This window comes from Drosophila montana, unplaced genomic scaffold (assembly GCF_035044405.1).
Source record: "Drosophila montana isolate Dmon_TW-CO22-7 unplaced genomic scaffold, ASM3504440v1 contig_3200_1, whole genome shotgun sequence".
Lineage (NCBI taxonomy): Eukaryota > Metazoa > Arthropoda > Insecta > Diptera > Drosophilidae > Drosophila > Drosophila montana.
In genome coordinates this window covers 6,152,916-6,169,821 of record NW_026998080.1, presented here as the reverse complement: position 1 = coordinate 6,169,821, position 16,906 = coordinate 6,152,916, and the positions used below count along the sequence as shown (strand labels likewise).

The window sequence follows — 16,906 nt, the reverse complement described above, 5'->3', positions numbered from 1 at the left end:
GGTGGAGCAACAATCGATACTTCACTGCTATCGATAAATTGCCGCTCACGTAACGAATTACTCACCACTTTCAAGTGCTGCATAACACATTTACATATCAAAAGAATGGATGAGCGACTTTTGCCCAGGTAAACAAAGTTCTTTTATGTTTTATTTATGACTAATACAGCTTAATTGCGATTAGGCCCTATGCCTCGACGGGCGGCTGGCTATGCCTGCTATTGCCCACGGCCCTGATCACAAGCTATCTGCACACACAGACAGCGACGCCGGCCTGTGCCCCCACGGATGCAGTGCATCGGCTGCTGATTGCGGTCGCAATTGGTATGTGCCTGAGGACGCATTGCTTTCTCTTGACTTCCTACTTAAAGACTGGACTACTTATTGAGCGTGCGAGCAGCCTGCTGCCCGGCATCGCTACCAGCCTCTGGATGACGCTGCTTTTGGACATGACCTGGCCCTTTGCCCTGATTGCTGGCCTGCTCGTCATACGCCTGTACCAGCATGTCTATATGAGCGTGCTGCGCGGCCTGCCGCAAACATTCACCTTTGGCGAAGCTGCGATTCTGGTGCAGGGACTCGTGCTCTTCCTGCTCAACGCCATTTGCCGGCTGTGGGCGCTGCTCACGTCGGAGCCGCAGCCCGCAACCGATTTTGGCCAATTGAATGCCATAATGCAGAGTGCTTTAATCTGTCTACTCTTCGTCTGCGTAATGCTTGCTCTGGTGCGATTCCTTCGCCAGCCGCTGCCCTTCTACGTGCTGATGCTGCTGCTGCTCGCGGCCGTCACCTGCGCGCCCGTGACCAAGCCCTTGCCACTGATTGCCCTGCTCCAGTTCATGTTCAAGGAGCACATCAGAGTGAGTAGAACCATATGCGATATATGAGATTTCAGCTAATTAAGAGCTGTGTATTCCCCTCCAGCTGTACATCATAGCGTTCTATCTGCTGCTGGTGGGCCTCACCTGTGCCACCGTCAGCTGGCAGCTGGGCAACTCCACGCAGGCGAGCACGCGGATGCGCAAGATATTCCACTTGCTCATCGTGCTGGTCTTTGTGCCCGGCCTGGTCTATCAGTGCGCCCTGCTGTACATCGCCACGGGCATTGCTCTGGCCATATTCGTGGTGCTGGAGCTGCTGCGTCTGCTGCAGATGCCGCCGTTTGCGGCCACGCTGGCGCAGGCCTTCGACTCCTTCAAGGATGTCAAGGATGCGGGCCAATTGGCGCTGACGCCCTTCTGCCTGCTAATTGGCTGCGCGCTGCCCATTTGGCTGACGCCCTGCCCCTGCCAGACGTCCGCCCAGGACAGTCCGCTGCTGTTGCTCCTATCCGGCATATTGAGTGTGGGCGTGGGCGACACGGCCGCCAGCGTGCTGGGCTCCAAGTACGGACGCAACAAGTGGGCCAGTGCGTAATACACACAAGTCACAAGTCTATGTTGATTATAATCCGATTTAATTGCAGATTCCAGTCGTTCCCTTGAGGGCACCGTGGCCTTTGTGCTGTCCGTGCTGCTTTCCGTTTGGCTGCTGCAGCTGAGCGGAGTCCTCGACATGAGCCAGGCCAAATGGTTCGCCACGCTGTTTGCCGCGCTCAACACAGCTTTGGTGGAGGCGTTTACCGATCAGGTGGACAATCTGGTGCTGCCGCTGGTCTTTTACATAATCGTGGGCCTAGCCTAAGCATAAAAGTGATATATTTATGAACATTCCATTTAAGCCAAAGATGTGAACAATATTTTTAAATAATATATATTTTTAACGTTATACAACACTTGTGTCCGCTGTTACTTAACAGCTGATACTTTAAGAGGGCAGCTCTTATAAAACTCTCACTTACGATCACTGTTAAATAGCATAACGTGAGTAACAGTGCTGCTTCGTAACAGCTTTTATAAGAGTAGCAATGTTAAGCAACTTGACAAATGTATAAGACTGTTATAAAATGCGCGCCTTATTTGAATTTGAATTTGATTTCTTTATTAAATGCAATATTTTCATGCGCTTACAGCATATATGTATATTAAGACTAAAAAATAGATATGTGTATATATAAATGTGTATAAAAATAATGTATTATAGTTATGCCTAAATATATATACATGTGTATATAGTGTGTTGTACAGGTATTACGAACAGCGCAATTTTGAATATAATTAGTTGCATCTGACATATAGCATTTGTATAGGGTATATCGTATATCGTATATAATATATATGCCTGAGCATGAGTCTAGTCCTGAACTTTGTGTATCACATTTTAGACAGGATCGGAATCCTCGAGTTTCGTTTAACGGCAGTTGATTAACAATTACATTTATGCTTGATAAACAATATACAAAAAAAAATACATACATATTAATTAAAGGAACATGTTAGCAAAAAGAATTAAATGCTTCGCTTGATATTGACGGGTTACTCAGCCCCATTACAAAGTGGATTCTACAACGGCTCCTCCTGGAAATATTCATGCTCCAAGCAGGCCAGCGCAGTGGGACGCTCGTGCAGCTCATACGAGAGCATTTGCTAAGGGAGAAATAAATGGGAATCGTTAACAAGCAGAGCAAGGGGAAGGGGAAGGGGTCGGGGAAGGGAAAGGGAAAGGGCAGTTCGCTTACGTCCAGCAAATTGTCGGCGAATTTGCCGAGATCCGGACAGAAATCGGAGGGTCGCTTGCGACTGCGTGGCGGAAAGTGTTCCCGCGAGACGGACACGCTCTTGGGCCATTGCTGCTCCGTGGGACGTCCGGTTAGTCTGCAACAGGACAGGTAAAATCGATACAGGTAAGGAATGAGGCTCTGTTAATGGGGAAACCCACTCGAATATGCGATCCAGTTGATTCTTTTCGGAGTTGCCCGGAAAGAGGGGCTTGCGATTGAACATCTCGAATATGATGCAGGCCGCGCTCCAGATGTCCACGGAGCTGTTGTAGCCCTGGGCGAGCAGCACTTCGGGCGCCCGATACCACAGGGTGACCACAACCGAGGTGAGTTTCATGTCCCTGCCGTAGGTCTTGGCCAGACCGAAATCGGCTATCTTCAAATGGCCCTGCGACGAGACGAGCAGATTTTGGGGCTTCAAATCGCGGTGAATAATGCGATGGGCGTGCAAAAAGTCCACTCCGGTCAGTAGCTCACGCGATAGGCGCTGCAATTGATAAATATATTTAAATTACACCAAATACTCCGCTTAGTCACTTTACCTGTATATTTGTGGGCGACATGCCGGAGGGTGGCAGGGCTTCTATCAAGTCGGATAAATCCTGCTCCAAGTGCTCGAAGACAAGCAGAATCAACAATTTCCCATCACGTTCCAAGAACTGGCATACGTCGAGCAGTCTGTGGAGAGGGGAAATTATAACAGGCTAGTTTACGTGTGTGTGCAGTTAATGAACTGATCCGGTGTGCATGTGTGCGTTGTGCTGGCATAAAATGGCTAGATCTTGCAGCGACATTAGCCGTGCTGCGGGCATTTGGTGTACTACAAAAAACACTCCACTCATACGAATTATGGAAATTTCTACAACACTTTCGATCAAGAGCATATACAGTGGGGAGCGCCAGAATGAATAACATAATTGCCCCAGTTTGAATGGGGAGAGTCGTTTGCTAACATTCTGTTAGTCAACAGTTTTGCAGCACTGTTAAGTGAATTGCGGAATTCCTATGAATTTACTTCAAATTTAAGAATATTTTAAAAACTCATTTTAAAAGGGATTTTATAAAGCTTTCATTTTAATAATTTTTCGCAACAGCTTTACTAATTTTTAAAATTCATTCGCAGGGGTTTTTTTTTATTTTAAGTGCCAAAGTAAGCATTTTGAGCTCTAGCCGAAAAATACGGTAAAATGCTAAGCGATTTGAACAGCGGCAAAGCTAACATTCCGTTGCGTCCGCTCTTTAACGCTATGAGCCATTTACGCTATTCAATTTGCTCTTGATCGTAATATCGTAGCTGAGAGCCGAGCGAAATAACCAATTGAGCGTTGAGTGCCGAGCGACTTTTAGTACTGAGAGAGTTTGAGTGGTTTGTGTATGTAGTACTTAATACCGCCGCAGTGGTCGCTGCTGTATATGAATTTAGGTGCGTTTCAAAGTATTTTTGCAAAATCGCAACAACATGTTGGTATAAGTTAATTTGACTTATAAACAAAGTTGTTCTATTTATGGGCAATTTTGCATTTACTGGCCATTGCAACAGTTAGCTGGCAAATTGCTGTCCTACTTCAATTTCCCCAAGGCAATAGATTAGCTGGCTGTTGTTGCAAACGAAATTTGCGACGTCGTTATCAGCAGCCGCAGGGCAAGCCGGCGCCGCTTTGTTTGACGTTTGGTATAATAATTTTATATGCACATGCCACTGTCAATGCGTGTGTCTGTGTACGTGTGAGTGTGTGTGTGTGTGGAATGCAATTTTGTAGGCGTGCTATGCAGCGACCGTTACAGTTACGCTTGTTTTAACGTCTGCTCTGGGTCAGTCGAAGAGAAGCAGACAATAAAGAAGCGTGGAAAGCGAAAGATAAACACCAGAGAGCTGCTAATAACCGCACAGCTCCACTTGAGTGTGCGAAAATACACACGCACACCCACACCCACACACAGTCAATGCCATTGTCTGTAATCTGTGTTCGCCGCGTAACGTAACGACTTTTTTTTTAAATTAGTTGGCAAATAGTGGGGCGCCACCAAGATAACATTTGTATGTATGTACTTGTATGTATGTATGCATGTGCTGGTACTCACTTGACAATATTCGCGTGATCATATGTATTCAGCTGCTTAAGGAGCGAAATCTCTCGCAGCGTGGACGCACTCACTCCATTCTCGGTGAGTGCAATGCGTACCTTCTTAATGGCCACGAAGTGCCCGGTGATATTGTCGCGTGCCCGATAAACTGTGCCATAGGCGCCTGTAAAGACAATGTTAATGTAAATGTAAAGGTTGGCGAAAGCCTACGATTGCAATTGTGTTATACAGAATTAGGTCACACATACACACACACGCACGCATACATATAGAGGCTACAGTTATGCCTATCAAAAGAAAAGAAAAGTAAGGTAAAAAGTAAATTGCAAACTCGAATAAAATGTTAATCAACAAAATACCCAATAGAAAGACAAGGAGAGCATGCAGATAAGAACAAGTGAATTTATATGTACATATATACAATTGTACAAATGTACATACATATATTCTTTTTTTTTGCCATCGTACGAAATAGAAATTTCGCACACAAATATGTACATAGCAAATGATAGCTAGAGCCCAAAACCAAAAGCGAAATGTCAAAAAAAAAAACGAAAAAAAAATCATGCAGTCAGCTGTGTTGATAAGCAACCGGCTGATTTTTGGCTGCGTGGGAGAGACAGAGAGAGAGAGAGCGATAGAGAGAGAGAGAGAAACGAGTAAAACGAAAGAGTGTGACATGACATCGATTCAAATTAGAAAGACAAAATTCTGTCACCGGAAATTTATCACCGGGCGGGCCAGACAGTCGGACAGACAAGTTATACACGGCATTCGGACAGATGGCACAGGGCGTGGGAGTTCTATTTCGGGTGACATTCACTTTCATTTAACATTTTCCGCATGTCTGCCCGATTCGACGATTCGGACGGAGCGCAATCAAATTTTGTGTGACTGCTCGAAAAGCTACAAAAGTCAAGTACAAGGCCAGGTTTGCTACAATATACATATATATGTACATATACATATACAACAAAAGAGCCGAAAACAAGAAGAAGCAGAAAACAGAGAAACAAAAACAAAACAATGAACAGAGGAAGAAATTCGCACTCGATCGACTATTTCGGCGACTCGTTTTTGCGTCTGCTCTTTCAATTGTCACAAAATTTTGCACAAAATCAAAGACAACAATAACAATAATAACAATAACAACAACAAATTAGCAACAACAACAAACAAACAGCGAAAAGATATCCGAAAACGCAAAAGCAAGAGGCAATAATTGAATGAATGCGAAACAGCAAAATGGCAAAAAACCAACAAAAGCAACCAAAGCTGATACATTTTTTTCAATGTCTTTTTTAGAAAAAAGTTGAACTTGTTTTTTTGTTTTTTTTTTCCATGGAACTGGAGAAGGGGAGGCTTGGGACAGTTAGTTACTATCTTCAAAATGTAACTTGATCTGCCACGCACGGCACGGTGCGTGACCGGAGGTCCCGTGAAATTAGCGCAGGCTTAACCCATTGTTGCCCGCCCTCAGCGCATCCCTTCTACATACACGCCTATGCTAAAACATGCCAAAAACGAAAAAAAAAACCAGTCACAATAACCATCATTAGCATTCACCATGCGCAACTCTTAACTCTCCACACAAGCTCAGCTCTGTGACGTAATTGATATATGTCGAAGTATTTTACGGCAAAAAAAAGATACACGAGCAAAAGCTTGAGATATTTATTGACTGCCTAATCGATGATTGTACCTGTGGATTTTATTAATTAGATTTTCGTCATTTTTCAAACAAAAATGCACGTGGTTTTCGAAAACTTTCCTGAAAGTATGCAATGAAATTTTTAAAACCCTATTCACAAGGCTGGGGAGTTGGTTCTGCAATTGAAACTACATTGAAAACCCAGTATTTCCCCATGTCAGTGCATTCGATGCGGTTGTTAAAGTTTGAACAAGCGCAATTGGTTAGGCAATAGCTGAAGGATAATACCCTACATGTCGAAACTGTTTACTGTTATACACATTCGATTCGATTTCTATATGCATTATCCAAATTCATTCAAACATTTACACATACCTGTGCCGATAATATCCAGTTCCTTATAGTTTAACGGTACAATATCCTCCACACATTGCGGTTCGGATAGTTTTTGCCGTTTGCTTTGCGGTGCAGATGCCATTATACTTAATTATTTATAAATTTAAATGCAATTTTAAAATTTTTGCTTTGGAACTGCAAGAGCTAGAACAAATATTAAACTTAAATCACATTTGCAAAAACAGGGCAACAATGGGTTAATGGCTGCGCCCAATTGTCAAGGTCAAAATATAACACTTTGAAATAGTGACCAAAACGCAGCAAAAGGTGAATAACGCACATGGTCAACGTCAACGCCGGGTTAACATGTTGATAACATAACGAAATCGACGCGTGCAACAGGTGTTAATTTCGGTTAGCCTATGTTATGGCTATGCCTATGCCTATGCTTACGGCTGTTTCTATTTCTGAAGCTAATCTCGCTTGACACTATTCTCTGCTGCTGCTGCTGCTGCTGTAGTTGTTGTTGCTGTTATTTATGTGAGTTGTTGCTGTTGTTGTTGTTGCAGCCGGTCAACGAACCCGGTTGAGTTTTTTCGTTTGCTATTAGTTCTGTTTGAACGTGTATTTTTTAATAAATTCATGTATTCTCTGGCCAGTTAACCATTTCAACTGTTATTGCCATTGCTTTGGGCTTGCTTCTGATTTTGCTTTTGCTTTTGCGTTTACTGCATGCGAAGAGCAAGCACAAAGGCAACATATTTTGTTGTTTCTTTTTTTTTTTTTTGCCATTTGTCAATTAATTCTAATCGCAGCCGAAAGCAACAGTAACAACACATAATAATAATAATAACAATAACAACAACAGTAACAAGAGAGCAGCTACACGAAAGAGCAACAAAATAAATACATATAAAAAAGTACAACAATTTATAGCTGCTAAATTTCGGTTATTTCATCACAACGCGAACGACGTGCACATACCCTTTGTCATAAAACGCGACAGAGAAGCGAGTGTCAAAGGAGAACCAACAAATTATAACAGTTAAAAACTAAAAAGCACAAGTAAATGCAACTATGTATAAGTATGTGCATGTGTGAGTGCGTGTGCGTGTTTGTGCGCGTGTGCGTGCTGCTCCTGTGCCGGCGGTACGAAATGAAAAATAGCTGATATACTCTCACAATTTGGCGTTGCGATTACGTGTGTGCGAATTATAAATATTAGTTAAATATTAAAATGTGTTTTGTGTTTGTCAAGACCGAATAACAGCAACAACAAAAACGCACGGAACATGCTTAGCTATAATTGTACATCGAAATGTAGTATGTATGTACTTGTTGTTTGTTTGTAAGTATGTGTGTATGTACACTTACGCACACAGGCAAACACAGACGCGATCGGTGAAATTATTTAATTCCGACGAAAAAAATGCTACCACTTTAACCGCAGTAAAAAACCCCAGTAAAAACACGACGATCACGATTAATCAACTAGTGAGACATACCGGCACCTGCACCTGTATTAAACACTGTATTTTTTAAATAAAAATAAAGATTTGGCCACTAACAATTTTTGTAACAAAGTGAATAAGCAAGCAAGCGAAATAACAGCACTCAAATAGCACTCACACCGCATTTACGATATTCATCTTGCGTCAAGAGATCTTCAAATTGTCTGTCCCGTGTTATCGCTCTCTTAGAATGTTAACATTAACAGAGGCCAGAGGTGAGTTTTCGTTAACGGTTAGCGTATGTACAAATTCAAAAAAACTGGTACTTTATTTATTCAATAGACATTTTTGGGTACTTTTGCTACTTTTCCCCCGTATAAATAAAATGTTGTGCAGATATTTAACATATTTATTTTGGTACATAGATATTTTGGTTATAAAAGTATATAATTAAAAAGTTTTCAATATCGAGTTGGTAATCTATTTGGCTAACAAAAAGATTTTTTCCATACAATACAATAATTTCAACTGCGATTTGCCAATGTAATTTCATAACTAAAAAGGTAAACAAAATATTTCCCCTGTTTAAAAAGTTTGCGGGCAGCGCACTTCAAACTGGTTTGACATCACACTGCAGCGAACATCAAACCAGTTGGAAGCTGCGTGCAGCTAACTTCAAGCTAAGGCAAACAGGCTTGCTGCCAACTTCACGTGTGTGCAGCGTTGCCACCTAATTGATGCATGTCCGCGAAATTCAAAATATAAACGTTTCCACAATGCGATGTTAATGTTGTGCTAAATTGTATTTGGGCAACGACTGACTTGATATGTGTTTTTTTATTAGCAGAATGTTTTTAATTAAGGAAAAATCGGCACACCAGCCTTAAATTTCCATCATTAAGACATTGTGACGATCCGCCAAGTGATAATTAAACGCTTTGCAGTGACGTACACGGCGAAAAAAACAAACAACCAACAATGTGACAATTGATAAAGTAAATAAATACGACATAGCTAGACCGATTTGCTAAGGATTACTGACATCTATTTGAGCTGCGTTTAGCTGGTAAAACAATTAATCAATGGCTCTTTCCATATCTCAATTATCGAACCGTGAAGAGTTCAAACCCTTTACGTGTTATATATTTTGTTATGAATCATTTACGATTGATATGAATCACACGCAGCCCACCAACCCGGGCAGGCCCAGTGAAAATTAGCTTAGCCCCCATCCGGCGGTGCCAGTCACAGCCCCAACCACAGCCCCAACCACAGCCCCAACCACAGCCCCAACCACAGTCCCAACCACAGTCCCAGTTCCGAGTTCCACATTCACATGCACATAAAAGTCTGTTTAGCACCTCGGCTGCTCTTGACGGAAGCTGCGCAGGTCCCAGCCCATATTTCTATCAATTAGTTGGGGCAAATTTGATGCTGATTCAAAAAAAATAATGCAATGGCTCATCAAATGGTGCTAATTGCGGTTCTCAAGAACTTTATTTAAATCATCCGCTCAAACGAGCAGTTGACGAATTGTCAGACGGAAAATACTAGCCTGTAAGAAAGGCAGCTTAATTACAGGGTATCGTGGCGTTGTTTTCTTTTCGATTTGGCTATCTTTTGCTCTTACTCTTTGACATTTGTTTGTTTAGCTCTGTTTGTCTGAAAACCGGCTCTCGGTTGGAAATTAATTAAAAATCAATTAAATTAAATTTATTTAACAAATACGATTTAAAAAAATAAATGTAAAAGATGCGCTGGCATTTGCGACAGCGCCGTGTTGACAATTATGTGCTGCTGCTGCTGCTGTCAAATTTGTTTGAATCGGCCCAGACAACTGTCAATCGGATTGACAACAAGTTTTCGACTCGATTCGGTTTGTTTTGATTTGAATTTTTGCCGCATCACGTGAGTGTGGAATATGCGCAAATCGAACTGGAAAAGCCAGTAGAATATGCAGCCCGAAATGCTCAAAAAGGGAGCATTCAACTTGGCCTAGATCTTGCCTCGCTGACTTCTGTCAACTGTGTCCCAAATAAGTTGCTTGACCTTCGGCTGGGCTAAGCGTTAAGCTTGAGAGATCTCGGTTTGACAGTTTTCCGAGCGGATCAATTTGCCTAATGAGCTCGTCTACATAAGAATGCGCCTAGTTATTTAAATGGGCTTTCCGATTCGGAAGCCGATTAGCGTTAACTAGCTGCCAGCTGCCGGCTTCCGTATTGTTTTAGACGCCACGCCTTAATCCTGTCCAGATTTAATGTGCTTTGTTTAGTGTCTGCGTCATGGAAAGATTTAATTGAACGTAATGCGCAAAGCAAACATTTTCGATTGAATGCCAGCAAAACAATCTAAAGTTGACACAGCACAAGAGTTGTCCATTGCGAGAAAGTGTCCCAAGCAGCAGATGCTCTCGAGCCAAGAGAGACGCCTCCACTGGTTGGCAGCCCCGGGCTGAGCACCCACTGCTAGCCCCTTCGGTGGGTGCCCCGCCAGCTCCTTGGCCAGTTCGTGACATCGGCAACACTTAACACCAGCAACCAGTGCTCCAACAACAACAACAACATCAGCCGGAGCAGAGCAGCAGCAGAAACCCGTTCGTCTGCGTCATGGGGCGGTGCGCGCGGGTCTGCTGCTGCTGCTGCTGCGTCAGCTTGGATAGGGGGGTTGGGGAGGGGCAAGGGGGGGGGGCCGTATGCTTTTGGCCAGATATAAAAGTGAATTTGTGACAAATATTCTGAACAGTTAGTGCGCACGCTCAGCAGCGACAACAGCCACGCAGTCCATGCAAAACCAACAATTATATTTTCGCGTCCAGCAATTGTGATAATCATTATTAACACTTAAGAGTTTGTGCCAGAAAATCAAATAATAAAATTAACAAAATATTTTAAACAAATCAACACACAAATACAATAAAGAACGCGTGTGAAGCAACAACAAGCGATTGTGTCGCAGGATTAAGGCAGCTTTTAGCATTTAAATATTAATTTATAACAAATCAAAAGAGAGACACACACACAACATGTGCCCATTAAAACAACAAGTGAGTATCACAATTAGTTTAAATACAATATTATTTAGCGACAGAATTGTTTTTTTGGCAAAACGTGTTTCGTTTATTAACATTTCGAAAACAACAATTGAAAATAAAGTTAGCAATTTTTATGTTTCTATATAAATATCAAAATTTGCAGCATGCTCTGATTTTATTTTAATTCATTTTTTATATTGTTTTTTTTTGGTTATTTTTCGTGTTTCCAACAAGGTCAAAAACAGTATTAAATTTTAAATTATTCTAATTCTGAGCATGCTTTCGCACATTGTAAAAGATTCGTCTCGTTATTCGGTTCATAAGGAAGTCTGAACGTAGCTCATAAAACTATTTATTTCTTTTTTTTGTTAGCATCTAAATTATCTACATTTGTGGATATATCTTTCTTCATATATGTATCTACATTTGTGGATATATCTTTCTATATATATGTATCTACATTTGTGGATATATCTTTCTATATATATGTATCTACATTTGTGCATATATCTTTCTTCATATATGTATTTACACTTGGGGATATATCTTTCTTCATATATGTATCTACATTTGTGGATATATCTTTCTTCATATATGTATCTACATTTGTGCATATATCTATCTACATATATGTATCTACATTTGTGAATGTATCTTTTAAGATATACATATATGTATATACATGTGTCCATATACATATGTATCTACAAATGTATCTACATTCATGTATCTGCCTTTGTATCTGCTGAGCCAGCAATTCGATTTAATTAGCTGAAAAATCCTGCTGCAAGCTTGAAGAGAAATGCTGCTTGGGACTGCTAGACTAGGGAATGCCCTGTACTTAATTATATAAGATAGAGGCGGCAAATCAGGCTCGAAGAAGAAGTTTTCCTTCTTTCCTTTCTTGTTTTACTATGAACCTGACCCTGATTCAATCAATTTCCCAGAAAAAAACCCGTATTTACACCTTAGCCTATAGTATCGAGCCGTAAGCCAAAGCTCCAGCATATCATATAGAAAAATGGATGTACTATTCTTATAAACAAACTCAAGCAGAGAAATAGGCGGACACACAGATCATTCGTGAATACCCTATACTTAATTAGTTAATGTTCGACTTTTACAATATATTCCTTTTCATATAAAATATATTTATGCATATAAATTCACGAATACTTCTTATATGATAAGATAAAAGGGAAGCTGTTCAGGCATAAATAGATCAGTACATAGATAATATATAGATTCTAGAAATCATATATAGATATCTACCTGCCTTATTATACCCATGTGCACAAGGTATTCACACCATAAATAAAGTTGTAGATACTAGGAATCACATATAGATATCTGCCTTCCTAATATCCTACTAGAAATCATATATAGATGCCTATCCCAGTATACCCAGTAGATGAAGACATTGATCATATGGATACTAGGCCTTATATTTATATAGATATCTACCTAGTAGCTTATCATACCCAATTTGGTATGTGCACAGGGTACTCACAGACCATAAAACAAGTGTTATACATCTTATGGGTTAGCCCTGAGCCACTAAAGCGCGCAACCGGTTACAGATACAAAAACACCGAGATACAAAGATACAAAGATAGCGAGATGCACAGCTACAGATACTTTATTTATTTCTCGGTATCTTTTAGTTTATTTCAGTTTTCTCCTTCTGCGACAGTTATCATATTTCACCAAAAATCAATTAATTGAAGTGGTTCGCGCTGTAAATTTACATAATTAGCCGCAAGGCATTTGTCCATGTCCGCAGCTCGAACTTTGCGGTTATCAATGAAGCAATTTATGCAGATACATTTCGATCTTCGGCTATTCGGCCATTAACTGGAAACAGAAGCGTGAATCAGCGTCGCGACAGTTTTATATAACTCTCGTCTATTGCAAAGGAGCTAATTTTGGGCTATTTTTTGTTTGATTAGACTTTAGCATGTAGATATATATAGATGTATATATGTGAAATGTTGGCTGGATTAACCGCAAGCTGAGCTGTCATTGAACGTCGGCTGGCGCGTTCACCTACACCGAAAGCTGGTTTCGATTTTCGATAGATATCATCCGGTTTTGATTTTTGTTTAGTCTTTAATTTGTCCTCTAAGAATAAGACTAATTTTATTAACACAAAATCAAAATGTGATACATAAATTAAAGTGTTCTCCTCAAAGGCCTTTCGCTCGGAACGTGCATCCGGCTTGGGCAGAGCCGCCAAGGGCGCAGCATATACAAATATAATTTGTGTCCAAATAAGGGTTAGGTACGTTATATTATCATATGTAATTATCCCAGGCCATGCCTTGCCCAGTGGGAAAAAGCAAAGGCATTCGATAATGTTCGAGAGTTGCGCTCTGGACGTGATCATGAATAATTTACGTGCGACTATAAATTAAATTTGCTAGCGATTATATCATTGATATTTGTTATTTAATTTCAATTAATTATTGTATGCTAATTCAAAGCATAAGCTTCGACTTTTTGCTTCGGACTGGTTCTAACAGTTTGCAGAACCGCGTCGGGTGCTCTCTGGGCGGCCTCCAAGCGCTATTCACACCTTCCACATTTGCTTTGTTTTCTAATTGATTTTTTTATATTAATTTTATTTTTATTTCTTTTGCTATTTCCGCAGTTGTACACCCTGGCTGTGACCCTGGGCTTGGCTTGCCTGGCGACAGCCATGCCACAAAATCCACAGCAGCTGCAGGACGGTCCGCACACGCTGCTGGACATCGAGACGCCCAACCAGTTCAGCTACAATTCGCCGCTGGCCCAGCCGGACAGTCTGCGCAACAAGCCGTACTTTGATTTCCTGAGCACGCTCTATGCCCACGACTCGGCCAAGACGGACTTGTTTCGCAATCGGCCGCAACGCGATCTACAGTCACAGCCGGAGCTGGAGCCGCAGCCGGAGCCGGAGCTGAAGGCCCAGGAGCTGCCGCTGACGCCCGCCGATGAGCCCAAGAGCCGTCGCCGGGATCGCAAGCGTCGTGCGATCGTGTTCCGTCCGCTGTTCGTCTATCAGCAGCGCGAGATCCGCAAGAAGGAGATTGCCGCCAGGCGACGCAGCGACGAAGTTAGCCGTCGCAACTACAACGAGTACTACAAGCGGGTGTAGTCTGGCGTCTACGTCCAATGCGATCTTAAATCTAATCAACAACCATGCGCAATAATCATGCCACAATGAGCAATGGCTATGGCTGTCACTGGTCTTCTACAGGGTCCTCTCTAGCACTTAGCTTTTTTTATTATTGTGTTTTAGCCATAAGTTAGCCCCAGCACAACGCACTGCAGACACGAACACGACACTCGACTATCTAACTATCTATTATAATCTATATATATATTATAATTATACACACCCATACACACATAATCACCCACACACACACACACACACACCCATGCATACGCACATCCCTCCTAACTATGTTAAGTAATCGTATCCCTAAATTAATATGCATGTATGTTATAATTGTTAACTGATTTTTACAAATTTGTTACTATTAAAGCTAACAAACGTTAAATACGATCAACTGACTTTTACTTAAACTGCATTCTAATCGAGAATTTGCATTTGTTTGTGCCTTTTCTGAGTTTAAATTCCTCTTTTTAATTGCGAACGTGATTGATTTAACTTTAATTGTTTATTTTCTATGGAAAGGTTTCAGTTCTTTGATTTCACATTCTTAAAACATCCAACAAACAATAGACCAATCCTATAGAAAATATATGCTGCAACTCTAGGATGCTGTAAAGATGTTCCTCAAATATAATTAGATTTTTTGTCTAACAGTCAAGTTAACCATACAAACTCTGTATCTTCGAGATATCTTGGCCAGTCTTTAGATATGGTATATGATATACGAGTATGACATATGATATATTTCAAGCTTACATACTATTATGCATTAAGCCAGACAGACAGAAGTATATGGCTATATGAACTTGACTTTACATACAGATTAAGAACAATTATACCTTAACAAGAACATGACTTTATCAACTCTACTTTTCATACTGATTAAGAACATATATACCTTAAAGGATCAGAGATGCCTAGGCTTTACGCTTATCAAGACACAATTACAATTGAATATTTTATCATCTTGCAGATGATGTTAACTTAAATATTTGCTGAACAAAGGCTTTTCTAAATTTATCTTATCTAAAAAGTGTCAACATCCATGGAGTCCAGTAGCTGCAGCTGAAAGAAAAAATTATCCATTAAAGAAACTGCTAACAATTACATAATTAAATTGATATAAAACTATCATAATTACATGATTAATTAAATTGTTATCATTCGCCCCAGACGATGTTCTCGATCCAGTCCGTGTAGAGATGCACCTTGGTATAGACACTGGGAAATTTGTAATTGCCACAGATGACTCCATACGAGGTGACGCCAATCACCTGCTTGAGGCAATGGTAGGCAGGATGCTGCACGAAAATGGGACCACCGGAGTCGCCATTGCAAGTGTCCGCATTGCTGTTGGGTGACCCGGAGCCGGCACAGAACTGAGTACGGGATATTATGCGGCTCTCGAGTCGCTCGATGCACACCTTATCGCTGTAGCGCTGCAGACCCACAGTCAGTAGATGCGATGACTTTCGGCCAGAGTTCTCGGTGTGGCCCCAGCCAGCTGCATTCAGATCGAAGTGCTCATCGCCGCTGGCGGGCGGCAGGCAAGCGGGTGCCACATGATCATTCAGGGTGGCATTCCTGTCCAGCTCGAGCAGAGCAATGTCATTGACACGGGCACCGTCGTCATCCTCTGCGTACGCCGGATGCACCACATAGTTAACCAACTGGAAGTCCTGCGGCTGCGCATCGTCCGTGGTGCTATTGTAATCCAATTCACCCAAGCGTACAACATATTTGGGCGACCTAAAATTGGGATCCAGACGTTGCGCCTTCGTCTCTGTGGTCTCCAGGCAATGGGCAGCGGTCAGCACGAACTTGGGATGGATCAGTGTGCCGCCACAGTCCCAGCTAATGGTGGAACCACCAGGCTGCCGTGTGCCGAGCAGCGCCATGAAGGGAAACTCACGGCCTTTCGCCTTGGTGCCGCCCACAATGAGGGGCGTGGAACGGCACGAGGATCTGATGTCATTATAGCGACGGCACTCTGTGGAATGGCCACATTTCTTATTAATACAACTTGAATCTTGGCAAATTTCTTACCCTTTTCGAATAATCGTCGCGTATCCGCAATCGTTTGCTGTCTTTGTTGGGCATTCAGCGGGAGAGGACAACAAACAATGTCGTTGAACTCATCGCAGTATTTGACATCATTGGGTCCGATCAGATGTTGATTATAGAAGATCACCGGGCACTCGGTTGAGGTCAACTCTCTGCACTCGCCGGTGCCATTGTCGCAGTATTCGCCGAGCACTCGGCCCGACGAGGCTGACAATAAAATAATTGCCAAAATTGTACAGATCGTGTTCATTGCGTCCAGCGGCCGGCGAGTATCTGACGCGTTCCTGCCAAACCTGATTGAAGAACAGATGGTAAACACACAAATAAAGCTGAAAAGTCCGCTAACATACTTGCGTTCCATTCACTCTCAGTTTCGCTTTTTTTTGTCTTATCTCGAAGCGATCTGAAATACGCACTTGAATTGTATGTCTGATGTGTCAAGGTCAGATTATACTGAACTTTAACGATT

The 16,906-nt window shown here is 41.8% G+C and overlaps 4 protein-coding genes across 8 annotated transcripts; 2 read left to right on the top strand and 2 right to left on the bottom strand.

Moving 5' to 3' along the window:
- The first annotated feature begins 62 nt into the window (after positions 1-62).
- On the top strand, positions 63-1,963 carry Dolk (Dolichol kinase). Its single transcript, XM_064686919.1, has 4 exons — positions 63-128; positions 185-860; positions 925-1,408; positions 1,466-1,963. Exons 1-4 carry the CDS (start codon positions 106-108, stop codon positions 1,681-1,683), a joined length of 1,401 nt encoding a protein of 466 aa, XP_064542989.1. The 5' UTR covers positions 63-105; the 3' UTR covers positions 1,684-1,963.
- Cdk4 (Cyclin-dependent kinase 4) lies at positions 1,964-6,931 on the bottom strand. The gene is made up of 6 exons (XM_064686920.1): positions 6,771-6,931; positions 4,742-4,907; positions 3,202-3,337; positions 2,818-3,146; positions 2,618-2,753; positions 1,964-2,525 (listed from the first exon to the last, which is right to left on the bottom strand). The coding sequence occupies exons 1-6, from the start codon at positions 6,871-6,873 to the stop codon at positions 2,442-2,444; spliced, it is 954 nt and encodes a 317-aa protein (XP_064542990.1). The 5' UTR covers positions 6,874-6,931; the 3' UTR covers positions 1,964-2,441.
- Lst (Limostatin) lies at positions 4,723-14,763 on the top strand. Of its 4 annotated transcripts, XM_064686922.1 has the most exons (3): positions 7,781-7,796; positions 11,101-11,225; positions 13,864-14,763. In XM_064686922.1, exons 2-3 carry the CDS (start codon positions 11,205-11,207, stop codon positions 14,347-14,349), a joined length of 507 nt encoding a protein of 168 aa, XP_064542992.1. In that variant the 5' UTR covers positions 7,781-7,796; positions 11,101-11,204; the 3' UTR covers positions 14,350-14,763. The 4 variants fall into 4 exon arrangements, with proteins under 4 accessions (XP_064542994.1, XP_064542992.1, XP_064542993.1 ...); XM_064686924.1 differs by lacking the exons at positions 7,781-7,796; positions 11,101-11,225 and adding an exon at positions 4,723-4,825; XM_064686923.1 differs by lacking the exons at positions 7,781-7,796; positions 11,101-11,225 and adding an exon at positions 7,858-8,457.
- Positions 14,764-15,098: 335 nt separating this feature from the next.
- On the bottom strand, positions 15,099-16,901 carry LOC135431832 (serine protease snake). 2 transcript variants are annotated; one of them, XR_010436843.1, is made up of 5 exons: positions 16,788-16,901; positions 16,420-16,730; positions 15,515-16,363; positions 15,272-15,438; positions 15,099-15,212 (listed from the first exon to the last, which is right to left on the bottom strand). XR_010436843.1 is itself a non-coding variant. In XM_064687163.1 (4 exons), the coding sequence occupies exons 1-3, from the start codon at positions 16,796-16,798 to the stop codon at positions 15,534-15,536; spliced, it is 1,152 nt and encodes a 383-aa protein (XP_064543233.1). In that variant the 5' UTR covers positions 16,799-16,901; the 3' UTR covers positions 15,099-15,438; positions 15,515-15,533. The 2 variants fall into 2 exon arrangements, 1 of the variants encoding a protein (XP_064543233.1); XM_064687163.1 differs by having other exon boundaries at positions 15,099-15,438.
- Positions 16,902-16,906: the final 5 nt, after the last annotated feature.